General features: G+C 38.7%; 1 protein-coding gene across 1 annotated transcript in view; it reads right to left on the bottom strand.

Moving 5' to 3' along the window:
* LOC124722172 overlaps positions 1–14,365 on the bottom strand; it is an 830,020-nt gene that overhangs the window by 480,001 nt on the left and 335,654 nt on the right. Inside the window, exon 27 of the mRNA XM_047247373.1 lies at positions 10,527–10,696. Within this exon, the coding sequence (XP_047103329.1) occupies positions 10,527–10,696 (170 nt within the window). The remainder of the gene's footprint in view (positions 1–10,526; positions 10,697–14,365) is intronic.

Genomic DNA, 14,365 nt, shown 5'->3' on the forward strand with positions numbered 1-14,365 from the left:
GACAATTAATCTGTAAAAACACACCACATGTCGTAAAGAAAGCATGTAAACCATCTGAGGATGAATCACAATGATTCAAAACCGGTAACGTTATCCTTTGAGTAAAGGAACTGAAAGTAAATTTGTGGCTGGTTGCTGTCGTAACACCATCAACAAAGAACTCTGTCACACATCATCAGTATCAGGGTCTGTATCAAGTAACTGAAATCACCTCACTGGTGAATGTAAAGCTACAGCTTCTGATACACACAATGGCAGTACATGTTGGATGTGTTTGTTCTTTTCAGCATGCACTACTGTCATTACTTCCATTAATAACATCAGTCAGGAGAAAGTGGGAAGGAGGTAATAGGAGGAAGGAAGGATAGGCTACAGCTATGCTAGCTACTTGGACATTGATATACACATTAAGGCCATAGAAGTGATGTGTATCTAGAATTTCTTGGGGTTTTTGGGGTTTATTAGGTACATGAACCATGGACCTTGCGGTTGGTGCGGAGGCTTGTGTGCCTCAGCGATACAGATAGCCGTACCGTAGGTCCAACCACAACGGAGGGGTATCTGTTGAGAGGCCAGACAAACGTGTGGTTCCTGAAGAGGGGCAGCAGCCTTTTTAGTAGTTGCAGGGGCAACAGTCTGGATGATTGATTAATCTGGCCTTCTAACACTAACCAAAACGGCCTTGCTGTGATAGTACTGCGAACGGCTGAAAGCAAGGGGAAACTACGGCCGTAATTTTTCCCGAGGGCATGCAGCTTTACTGTATGGTTAAATGATGATGGCGTCCTCTTGGGTAAAATATTCCGGAGGTAAAATAGTCCCCCATTCGGATCTCCAGGCGGGGACTACTCAGGAGGATGTCGTTATCAGGAGAATGAAAAGTGGCGTTCTACGGGTCGAAGCGTGGAATGTCAGATCCCTTAATTGGGCGGATAGGTTAGAAAATTTAAAAAGGGAAATGGATAGGTTAAAGTTAGATGTAGTGGGAATTAGTGAAGTTCAGTGGCAGGAGGAACAAGACTTCTGGTCAGATGACTACAGGGTTATAAACACAAAATCAAATAGGGGTAATGCAGGAGTAGGTTCAATAACGAATAGGAAAATAGGAATGCGGGTAAGCTACTACAAACAGCATAGAGAATGCATTATTGTGGCCAAGATAGATACAAAGCCCACGGCTACCACAGTAGTACAAGTTTATATGCCTAATAGCTCAGCAGATGACGAAGAAACTGAAGAAATGTATGATCAAATAAAAGAAATTATTCAGATAGTGAAGGGAGATGAAAATTTAATAGTCATGGGTGACTGGAATTCGCCAGTAGGACAAGAGAGAGAAGGAAACGTAGTAGGTGAATGTGGATTGGGGGTAAGAAACGAAAGAGGAAGCCGCCTGGTAGAATTTTGCACAGAGCACAACCTAATCATAGCTAACACTTGGTTCAAGAATCGTAAAAGAAGATTGTATACATGGAAGAATCCTGGAGATACTGACAGGTTTCAGATAGATTATATAATGGTAAGACAGAGATTTAGGAACCAGGTTTTTAATTCTAAGACATTTCCAGGGGCAGATGTGGACTCTGACCACAAACTATTGGGTATGAACTGTAGATTAAAACTGAAGAAACTGCAAAAAGGTGGGAATTTAAGGAGATGGGACCTGGATAAACTGAAAGAACCAGAGGTTGTACAGAGTTTCAGGGAGACCATAAGGGAACAATTGACAGGAATGGGGGAAAGAAATACACTTGAAGAAGAATGGGTAGCTTTGAGGGATGAAGTAGTGAAGGCAGCAGAGGATCAAGTAGGTAAAAAGACGAGGACTAGTAGAAATATTGAATTTAATTGATGAAAGGAGAAAATATAAAAAATGCAGTAAATGAAGCAGGTAAAAAGGAATACAAACGTCTCAAAAATGAGATCGACAGGAAGTGCAAAATTGCTAAGCAGGCATGGCTAGAGGACAAATGTAAGGATGTAGAGGCTTATGTCACTAGGGGTAAGATAGACACTGCCTACAGGAAAATTAAAGAGACCTTTGGAGAAAAAGAGAACCACTTGTATGAATATCAAGAGCTCAGATGGAAACCCAGTTCTAAGCAAAGAAGGGAAAGCAGAAAGGTGGAAGGAGTATATAGGGGGTCTATACAAGGGCGATGTACTTGAGGACAATATTATGGAAATGGCAGAGGATGTAGATGAAGATGAAATGGGAGATACGATACTGCGTGAAGAGTTTGACAGAGCACTGAAAGACCTGAGTCGAAAAAAGGCCCCGGGAGTAGACAACATTCCATTAGAACTACTGACGGCCTTGGGAGAGCCAGTCCTGACAAAACTCTACTATCTAGTGAGCAAGATGTATGTGACAGGCAAAATACCCTAAGACTTCAAGAAGAATATAATAATTCCAACCCCAAAGAAAGCAGGTGTTGACAGATGTGAAAATTACCGAACTATCAGTTTAATAAGTCATGGCTGCAAAATACTAATACGAATTCTTTACAGACAAATGGAAAAACTAGTAGAAGCAGACCTCAGGGAAGATCAGTTTGGATTCCATAGAAATATCAGAACACGTGAGGCAATACTGACCCTACGACTTATCTTAGAAGCTACATTAAGGAAAGGCAAACCTACATTTCTTGCATTTGTAGACTTAGAGAAAGCTTTTGACAATGTTCACTGGAGTACTCTCTTTCAAATTCTGAAGATGGCAGGGGTAAAATACAGGGAGCAAAAAGCTATTTACAATTTGGAGAGAAACCAAAAGGCATTTATAAGAGTCGAAGGACATGAAAGGGAAGCAGTGGTTGGGAAGGGAGTGAGACAGGGTTTTTAGCCTCTCCCCAATGTTATTCAATCCCTATATTGAGCAAGCAGTAAAGGAAACAAAAGAAAAATTTGGAGTAGGTATTAAAATCCATGGAGAAGAAATAAAAACTTTGAGGTTTCCCCGATGACATTGTAATTCTGTCAGAGACAGCGAAGGACTTGGAAGAGCATTTGAACAGAATGGATAGTGTCTTGAAAGGAGGATATAAGATGAACATCAACAAAAGCAAAACAAGGATAATGGAATGTAGTTGAATTAAATCGGGTGATGCTGAGGGAATTAGATTAGGAAATGAGAGACTTTAAGTAGTAAAGGAGTTTTGCTATTTGGGGAGCAAAATAACTGATGATGGTTGAAGTAGAGAGGATATAAAATGTAGACTGGCAATGGCAAGGAAAGCATTTCTGAAGAAGAGAAATTTGTTAACATCGAGTATAGGTTTAAGTGTCAGGAAGTCGTTTCTGAAAGAATTTGTATGGAGTGTAGCCATGTATGGAAGTGAAACATGGACGATAAATAGTTTGGACAAGAAGAGAATAGAAGCTTTTGAAATGTGGTGCTACAGAAGAATGCTATAGATTAGATGGGTAGATCACATAACTAATGAGGAAGTATTGAATAGGATTGGGAGAAGAGAAGTTTGTGGCACAACTTGTCTAGAAGAAGGGATCGGTTGGTAGGACATGTTCTGAGGCATCAAGGGATCACCAGTTTAGTATTGGAGGGCAGCGTGGAGGGTAAAAATCGTATAGGGAGACCAAGAGATGAATACAATAAGCAGATTCAGAAGGATATAGGTTGCAGTAGGTACTGGGAGATGAGGAAGTTTGCACAGGATAGAGCAGCATGGAGAGCTGCATCAAACCAGTCTCTGGACTGAAGACCACAACAACAACAATAGGTGCATTATTTTGTTTATTGTATGTACCTTGGGAATGAGAGTATGCAAAGTGGTTGTAATACAAATTATGAAGAATGATTTGTTTTAATTATATGTAGGTATATATTTTCTTGAGAGTTTATATAAGTCTGTGAGTGCAGACTAGTTGTACCAGAAGACTTTTGATACCTTTCCTCACAAGCGACTATTAATCAAATTGCGTGCATATGGAATATCATCTCAGTTGTGTGACTGGATTCGTGATTTCCTCTCAGAGAGGTCACAGTTCATAGTGATAGATGGTAAATCATCGAGTAGAACACAAGTGATATCTGGCGTTCCACAAGGTAGTGTCATAGGCCCTCTGCTGTTCCTGATTTACATAAATGATCTAGGTGACAATCTGAGCAGCCCCCTTAGATTGTTTCCAGATGATGCTGTAATTTACTGTCTAGTAAAATCATCAGATGATCAATTCCAATTACAAAATGATCTAGAGAGAATTTCTGTATGGTGTGAAACATGGCAATTGGCACTAAACAAAGAAAGTGCAAGGTCATCCACATGGGTACTAAAAGAAATCCAATAAATTTTGGGTATACGATAAATCTCACAAATCTAAGGGCTGTCAGTCTGGCTAAATACCTAGGAATTACAATTATGAGCAACTTAAATTTGAAAGACCACATAGATAAAATTGTGGGGAAGGTGAAACAAAGACTGCGCTTTGTTGGCAGAACACTTAGAAGATGCAACAAACCCACTAAATAGACAGCCTACATTACACTTGTCCATTCTCTGCTGGAATATTTCTGTGAGATGTGAGACTCTTACCAGGTGAGACTGGTGGAGGACATCGAAAAAGTGCAAAGAAGGGCAGCCCGTTTCATGTTATCGTGCAATAGGGGTAAGAGTGTCACTGATATGATACCCGAGTGGGGGTGGCAGTCACTGAAACAAAGGCAGTTTTCTTTGCGGCGAGATCTATTTACCAGATTTCAACCTACAACTTTCTCTTCCAAATGTGAAAATACTTTGTTGACAACCACCGACATAGGGAGAAATGATCATCATAATAAAATAAGAGAAATCAGAGCTCAAATCAAAAGATTTAGGTGTTCCTTTTTCCCAAACACCATTTGAGAGTGGAATGGTAGAGTAGTACAAAAATGGTTCAATGGACACTCTGCCAGGCACTTAAGCGTGAATTGCAGAGTAATCTTGTAGATGTAGATGTAGATGTATATGTAGATCATATGGCTGCAGATGGACATTCAAGTGTTGGCAGATGACAGGTACAATGTAATTCAGGGGTTATAATGAGTGAGTAAATTTTACGCTTGTGACAGGGAAACAGTTCTTTGGGGTATACCATGTGGATTTTTGTTGTGCTACTTTAGCATTTTGTTGTGATTTCCTATGAGTTGTAGAGGATAGGCAATGATGTGTGTTTATTTTCCATGTGCTGTAAGCAGCATGTAGTTATGAGTATTTTCAGATTGTATATTTAGATGGCACATGGCAGAGGATGTGACTCACAGATAAAATGTGATGTATCATTCCAGAGTGCATCATGTCACAGAAATATAAGAAATGGAGCTGTTTCTAGGAGTGACAGGAGTGGAAGGGTGCCTAAGGGACATCCTTGCACTGCAAGTCTACACTGTGTATACTCAGTATATGATCCAGTAGCAGTTATCACAAATTGCTATGAGCAATGATGATCTACGGGAACCGAACACTCAGAGCTGTGGGGCAGAACAATACTACTAAATGGTACAAAGTGTGACTTTTGGGGGAATCTTTTCTGCTTCCAGCATTTATAACAGGGGCTACAGCTCTGAACCATCTGCTACTGTACTTGCCTGATAAACCTTTAGCAATATTACCAGCTAAGAACCTGATCTACCCAAACAACACCTTGAATCCCACCCACTCAATTCTTTGGATAAGTTTACAGAGGCACAGAAGGGGTGTTTTAGTGCAGTAGAAATCTTCCAAGATATTCAACATACATCACAGTAGATACCATTGCAAAATCATGGTGATAGGGATCTCATCATCAAGTATTATCTCTATGCTATTTCTCACTTCTGCAACCTGTGTCTGTCTATGGCAGAGAACCACACATCCTGGCAAAGTCTCCATTCACCATATACCAACCAAGTTGGTCACCCACTGAGTTTATGCAGTCATAAGTTCATAAGTCATTGTGCATTGTGAGCTGGACTGGGCTAGTGGAAAAAACAGTGTAAAAATTTAAATTGATATAGAAAGAGAAACGTAAAAATGTACTATCAAATACCTAAGAAATTCACAGATTTGATAGTGGAGGTGTTTGGTGCCAACACTTGTAAAAGCAGACATCACCATCCAAGGCCAATTGATTTCCTGTGAAATTCCACTGTCATGGACAAAATTATGCTGAGGCAGCACTATGCAAGACACCAGCCCTGGGCAGTGATGACCAGTGCTATCTCAGACCATCCACTAATGCTGCACTGCCTTGGCTTCTATGTGAATAGAGGTGTGACCTGGTTATAACAATCTGGGCAAAATTTGCCACAAATACTCACCACACCAGATGTAGCTAAGTCTGTCTTTGATGGCTGCATACACTGAGAGCTACTCCACACCAACTGTCCATCTGACGTGGGTCACCCATCCTTGTCTACAACTCATTGTCACCTCAGCTAGCTGCCAGTCTGTGTCCCACTCCTAAGTATGATGGTGTCAGTGTTTGAATGGGCGCCATACGAATATGGCCTCCTCCAAGCTGTCATCAATCAGCTCCTCAGTGCCTCCAAGGAGTCCTCAATTTGCAGTTCACACCTAGACCTGCCTTGCACCTGACCCACTGCTGCTGGCTGTTGGTATCCAGTGCATATGCACTTGGCTGTCACTGGAACACCTGACTTAGCCATGCACCACAAGGCCACTGATGCTGCAACTCTGCCTGCTCCTGTCTGTGCATGACTAACATGCCACCTTGTGTTACTCTGAGGTGGGCTCAGCCACATGGAGTCAATACCCACTGTCAAAATGCTGTCAGTGGCTACTCTACAAGTTCTTGCTAAATAACATATGATGTTAATTTGGCTGCATTTCTGGTTCCACTAGTGCTAAGGAACTGGTCCCCCACACCCACTACACTGCTCACTATCCTTAGTCGATATCCTTTCATTTCACAGTGTAAATAGCCAACTGACCACATTTGACCATTCCAGCACCACAAAATAGTCTGTCCTGTGTAAGGCTCTTCATCTCTGAATAACTACTGAAGCCTACATCCATTTGAACCTGGCTACTGCATACATCACTTGGTCTCAATTCACAATTTTTAACCCCCCCCCCCCCCCTCCACGCCACCTCACTTCAATCCATTATGAAATAAACAATTCCTTGATGACTCAGGATGTATCCCATCAACTGATTCCTTTAGTCGGTGATGTTGTGCCATAAATACTACTTTTCTTCAATTTAATTCAATATATACTTGGTAGTTACTCAATCAATGTGTCTAATCTTCAGCATTTTTCTGTAACACCACATTTCATAATCTTCTATTCTCTTCTTGGATGAACTGCTTATTGTGTATGTTTCACATCTGTAAAAGGCTATATTCCAGACGAAAACCTACAGAAAGAGTTTGAACCACTAAAATTTATGTCAGATGTTAACAATTTCTTCTTTTTCAGAAATGCTTTCTTGCTATAGCAAGTCTGCATTTTATGTCCTCTCTTCTTCAATTATCATCAGTTAATTTGTTCCCCAAATAATAAAACTCGCCTTCTACCTTTATTGTCACATTTCCTAATCTAATTTCCTCAGAATCACCTAATTTAATTTGACTATATTCCATTTGTTAACATCGAGTACAGGTTTAAGTGTCAGGAAGTCATTTCTGAAAGTATTTGTATAGAGTGTAGCCATGTATGGAAGTGAAACATGGACGATAAATAGTTTGGAGAGGAAGAGAATAGAAGCTTTTGAAATGTGGTGCTACAAAAGAATGCTGAAGACTAGATGGGTAGATCACATAACTAATGAGGAGGTATTGAATAGAATTGGGGAGAAGAGGAGTTTGTGGCACAGCTTGACAAGAAGAAGGGACCGGTTGGTAGGACATGTTCTGAGGCATCAGGGGATCACAAATTTAGCATTAGAGGGCAGTGTGAAGGGTAGAAATAGTAGAGGGAGACCAAGAGATGAATACACTACGCAGATTCAGAAGGATGTAGGGTGCAGTAATTACTGGGAGATGAAGAAGCTTGCACAGGATAGAGTAGCATGGAGAGCTGCATCAAACCCGTCTCAGGGCTGAAGAGCACAACAACAACAACATATTCCATTACCCTTGTTTTTCTTTTGTTGATGTTCATCTTATAACTTCTTTTCAAGACACTATACATTCTGTTCAGCTGCTCTTCCAAGTCTTGAGTGTCTCTGACAGAATTACAATCTCATTAACATATCTGAAAGATTTTTTCTTCTCCCTGAACTTTAATTCCTAAAAAGGAAGGAAGGAAGATTAGGGTTTAATGTCCTGTCAACATTGAGGACGCTAGAGATGGAGCACGAGCTCAGATTGTTTCAAGGATGAAGAGTGATTTAGGGAAATCATGGAAAATCTAAATGTGGATGGTCAGACACTGATTTTAACTGTCACCATACTGAATACAATGCCAATGTGCTAACCACTCCACTACCTTCCTTGGTTTCAATGTAAAAATTGAATAACATCAGGGATAGTCTACAGCTCTGTCTCACTTCCTTCTCAGCTACTGTTTCTTTTTCATTTTTTTGATTCTTTGTAACAGCAGTCTGTTTCCCCTTCAAGTTGTGAATAACCTTTCACTCCCTGTATTTCATTCCTGATACCTTTGTAATTTCATAGAGCGTATTCCAGTCAGCACTGTCAAAAGCTTTATCTAAACAAATGCTGTAAAAGTAGAGCTGTCTTTCTTTAACCTATCACCTCTGATATGTCATAGGGTCAGTACAGCCTTGCATCTTCCTACATTTCTCCATCCAGAACCCAAACTGATCTTCAGTGAATATGGCTATTACCAGTGTTTCCATTTTCCTGTGAATAACTGTTAGCACACAGCCTTCTTTCAAATTGGAATTATTACATTCTTCTAGATGTCTTAGGGTATTTCACCTGCCTCATATATTTTATACATGATATGGACTACTTTGTTGGGCATGCATATTGCAATTATAATATTTAGCAAAGTTAAAATAAGTCTTATGGTGGTGGAAATCATTTGCTCATGAAGTAGTGTCAGTCTACAGAAATGTTATACCAGATCATGCAGTAATCATGCCTATCACACTAGTCAGTAACTCAGTAAATCAGAATGCATGTCAGCCACTAACCAGATACATGCCAGTCCAGGTAAACAGGAGCATCAGTTGTTATTCACACCATAGAGACAGAATCAGATAGTAGCAGATAGCACAGGGAAACAGAAGGAGGGTAGGTCAGCTGCTGAGCAGTCTTACATTGATCTGCTGCAATATTTAACATGGCTAGCCTGCAATACCATCAGTTTCTCCGCCTGAGGCACCCTCACCAGATATAGGTGATATTATATCAATACCTTCCATTTGCATGCCTGGTGAGGTTATCAAAAAGCCAGTCAGGTAGATGTTGTAATTATTGAATTTCAAAAAGCATTTGACTCTGTATCATACCCAGGTTATTGAAAAGTGTGATAATATGGGGGTATCAAATGAAATTTGTTACTACAGGAGAATTTCTTGGTAGGGGAGTCATTGACAGATGCAGAATTAACTTCTGGCATGTCCCTGGGAAAATGTGTTGGGACTCTTGGTGTTAATTCTGTATGTTAATGAAGGGACAGACAGCATTATTTACAACCTTTTGCTGAGGATACAATTATCTATAACAAAATACTGCCCAAAAAACTTATGCAAACATTCAGTCAGGTCTGGGTAGGATTTCAATGTGGCTGAAAAACTGGAAACTATCTTTAAATGCTCATAAATGTGGAACTTTGCATTTTCAAAATGCAAAAGTGTAGTATCCTATGCTTACTGAATTAATGATTCACAACTGGAATTAATGAATTCATTCATATACCCAGGTGTAACAATCTGTATAGATACAAACTGGAATGCTCACACAGGCTCTATTGTAAGTACAGCTGGTGGTAGACGTCAGATCATTTGTAGGATACTGCAATGCAATGGGTTTACAAACAACACTGCTTACAAATCTCTCAAGCAATCCATCCTAGAATATTGCTAAACTGTGTGAGACCTATACCAAATAGAACTAACAGGGAATACAAAATGCATACAAAGGAGTTCAGTACAAATGATTATAAAAGTTATTTGACACAGTACCAGTGAGATTGTGAAAACCTGAACTGGCAGATGCTTGAGAAATGTGAAAGTTTTCAGGAAAGAGGATTAATTGTGTAATCTAGCCATATTCTAAAAACCCTTATGCATTGCTCCTGTACTGACCACAGGATCAAGATTAGACTAACTGAAGTGACCTCAGAAGCATTTAAGCATACATTATTGCCATGCACCACATGCCAATAAAATAGGAATATGGCTTGACTATCCAATAAAAACATATTCTAATGTACATGATGTAACAGTTTTGTATCTGATTTATAGATATTTGAAGATAAAAGTGCCACACAAGTAACCCACGGAATATTGCGGGAAAGAAATAAAAAGAGGTATTTAAATGTGTACTATCGATTATGATATATAATCCAGGAATGCTTTATTTACTTGGAAACTTAAATTTCTGGTGTTACTTACTGATCTATATGTAAATCTAGTGATATTTCTTTGTAATCTTCGAACACAGCTGCTAGAGCAAGTGAATATACTTTTTCTATCCAACGCACTTCAACATACATTTCATAGTGTTCTGTAGATGGAGACACTTGTTTCACCAACACAGAATATTTGTCATCTTCATGAGTAACCTGCAAAGATACAAAATATAGTACAGGTTGTCTTTGTTAGTTTTATCTTAATACACCAGTAATTTGCTTAAAATGTGTGAAGAAAAATACTTTCAATTTAAGCCATGAGAAAAAAAACATAATTGCTAAGACTTTTACTCATTTTAACAAGAATGTTGTTTAAAAAAATAAGAATTATGTGATGCATTGTCTAATGTTAAATAACAAAGATCAATGAAAACATGCTTCTTCAGCACAAATATTTGAATGGATTTATTTTGGACTTTAAATGTATTTCAGGACTTCCAAAGTATTTTACACAATAAGAATCAGGTATTTTGGAAGTATGTTTATTTAGTATAGCTTTAATGACTTGAGGTTTGATTTATTGTACAGCACACTGCCCATATTAGTTACCTCAACTAGATTCCTGGTCAGTCTTTGGCCTACACAACGAATGTTTGTACTGGAATGTGTACTATAATTATGAAAAGACTCCTTGACCTCAAACAAATGAAGTTATTATTAACAGATATCACAATCTCAAAAACACAGATACAGAGAGCAGGCAATATTTTAAATTACCTGAATATTAGTTTAGTGGATATTTGAGGAGATATCTTATTCATTGTATTTATAAGTCCCTTTTGTATCTCAAAATTTTTCCTGTGCATTTGCCACTGGAAGAGATAGTTGAATGTACTAATGTAAAATAAACTGCCTTTAGTGATGTGATATCACAGGACTGATATTGCAGGACTGACTAAGGGTTTAAAATGTCTGACACATTGTGCTCAATCTTTTGAGCAGCTTTTCTCTGTGAATATTTCATTGTAAGTGATTATCTATCCACACTAAAGACGTTTTATCTCCCTGGCTTGTTCTACTGCTTCATCACTTATTAGTATGTGGTACACACGGGGTGCATACGGGAAGATCCCAGTTAGATTACATCATGGTCAGGCAGAGATTCTGAAATCAGGTATTGAAATGTAAGGTGTACCCAGGAACAGATATAGACTCAGATCACGATTTAGTAGTGATGAAGAGTTGGCTAACTTTTAACAGACTAGTCAGGAAGAGCCAATGCACAAAGATGTTGGACACAGAAGTATTGAGGAATGAATAAATACATTATAAATTCTCTGACACTATAGATACTGCTATAATGAATAACTCAGTAGTGAGTTCAGTTGAAGAGGAATGCACATTACTAAAAAGGGCAAGCACAGAAGTTGTAAAGAAAAACTTAAGTACGTAGAAAATAACAGTGAAGAAACCATGAGTGACAGAAGAAATATTTCAGTGGATCGACAAAAGAAGGAGGTATAGAAATGTTCATTGGAATTCAGGAAAACAGAAACACAATTCCCTTAGGAATGAAATACATAGGAAGTGCAGGGAAGCAACCATGAAATGGCTACATGAAAAACGTAGGAAAATAAAAACAAAAATGATTGTCAGAAGGGCCTTGGTGAAATTAAAATCAAGGGCAGCAATATTAAGTGTACAATAGGAGTTCCACTGTTAAATGCAGAGGAGAGAGTGGATAGGTTGAAAGATTACATTGAAGGTCTCTATGGGATGGAGGACTTGTGATGATGTGATGGAAGAAGAAACAGCAGTCAACAGGGAAGGGATAGGGAATCCAGTATCAGAATTTAAAAGAGTTTTGTGTAATTTAAGATCAAATGAGGCAGAATGGGTAGATAACATTATATTGGAATTTCTATAATTATTGTGGGATGTGGCAACAAAATGACTATTCACATTGGTGTGTAGAATCTATGAGATGGCAATATATCATCACACTTTTGGAAAAACTTCATCCACGCAATTCTAGCCAACAAGTACAAGAATTATCACACAATTAGCTTAACCACTTACACATTCAAATTACTGACAAGAATAATATACAGAAAAATGGAAAAGAAAATAGAGGATCAGTTAGATGACATTCAGTTTGGCTTTAGGAAAGATAAAGGCACCAGAGAGGCATTTATGATGCCGTGGTTGATAATAGAAGCACAACTGAAGAACAGTCAAGACATGTTCATAGGATTTGTTGACCTTGAAAAAGCATTTGACAATATAAAATGGTGCAAGATGTTTGAAATTCTGAGAAAAATAGGGCTAAGCTCCTGGGACGGGCAGGTAATATATAGTACGTACAAGAACCAGGAGGTAACAATAAGTCTGAAGTGCTCAGATTAAAAAGGGTTAAGACAGGGATGTAGTCTTTGGCCCCTACTGTTCAATCTATATGTCAAAGAAGCAGTGATAGAAGTAAGAGAGGTTCAAGAGTGGGAATAAAATTCAAGATGAAATGACATCAGTGATAAGATTTGCTGAATACATTGCTATCCTCAGTGAAAGTGAAGAAGGATTACAGGAATTGTTGAATGGAATGAACAGTCTAATAAGTACAGAATATGGATTGAGAGTAAATCGAAGAAAGATGAAAGTAATGAGAAGAAGCAGAAACTTAACATCAGAACTGGGGATTACAAAGTAGATGAAGTTAAGGAATTCTGCTACCTTGGCTGCAAAACATGATGGACAGAGCACGGAAGACATAGAAAAAAGACTTGCACTGGCAAAAAGAGTATTCCTGACCAAGAGAAGTCTACAAATATCAAAATTAGGCCTTAATTTGAGGACAAAATTTCTGAGAATGAACGTGTGGAGCACAGAATTGTATGGTGGTAAGATATCGACTGTGGGAAAACTGGAATATAAGCAAATCAGAGCATCTGAGATGGGGTGCTACACTGTAGACCAATGTTGAAAATCAGGTGGACTCATAAGGTAAGGAATCAGGAGGTTCTCCCCGGAATCAGCAAGAAAAGTAATATGTGGGAAACACTTTTCCATTAAGACATCACAGATTAACTTCTGTGGTACTACAGGGAATTGTGGAGGTTAAAAGCTGTAGAGGAATATATCCAGCAAATAACTGCGGATGTAGCTTACAATTGTTACTCTGAAATTGATAGTTTGGCTCAGGGGAGGAATTTGGTGGGCTGCATCAAACCCAGTCAGAAGCCAGATGGGTGGTGGTGGGAGAGGGGGGGAGGGGGCAGTGCTATTTTGAAGCATATCTATGTTTACTATTATTTAATAATAGTATCCCTAAATGAGAAAATACACATACAAACACCCACAATAGTCTATTAACATACAGCCAGGTAAATAGTTTGTTTGTAGTGTCACGTAATTCGCTCACCATCATTTGAGTCAATGGATTTTGGAAAAGGGAATTTCTCTCATCTGCAAACAGTACAAGTAAGGGTGTAAGGGAAGACTGAAACAACTTTTCCCAAGCAGGCCCATACCGAGATGATCCTGCACCCTCAGCAGAACTACCAAAACTGCAACCCTGCTGCCTTTCCCCACAGAAAAACTACCTTTCTGCAATTTTTTCCTGCACTGATGTAGGAAATTTTTAAAATGGGTTCAATAAAAGTTAACCTTCATTGAAAAATATTACGTAAATGAGAGGGAAAAAAATGCACACAACAAATTTGATGTGCTGTTGCAGTAAATAAATTACAAACTATACACACTTTCTAAGCAATTGAAAGTGAAACAAAATGTATGTCTTAATGTTTGTGGCAGCTACTGTACACAGATTTTATCATGAATCATAATAAAGAACAGATTTTCTATGCCTCCATTAAATTATTAACA

Source organism: Schistocerca piceifrons, chromosome X (assembly GCF_021461385.2).
Source record: "Schistocerca piceifrons isolate TAMUIC-IGC-003096 chromosome X, iqSchPice1.1, whole genome shotgun sequence".
NCBI lineage: Eukaryota > Metazoa > Arthropoda > Insecta > Orthoptera > Acrididae > Schistocerca > Schistocerca piceifrons.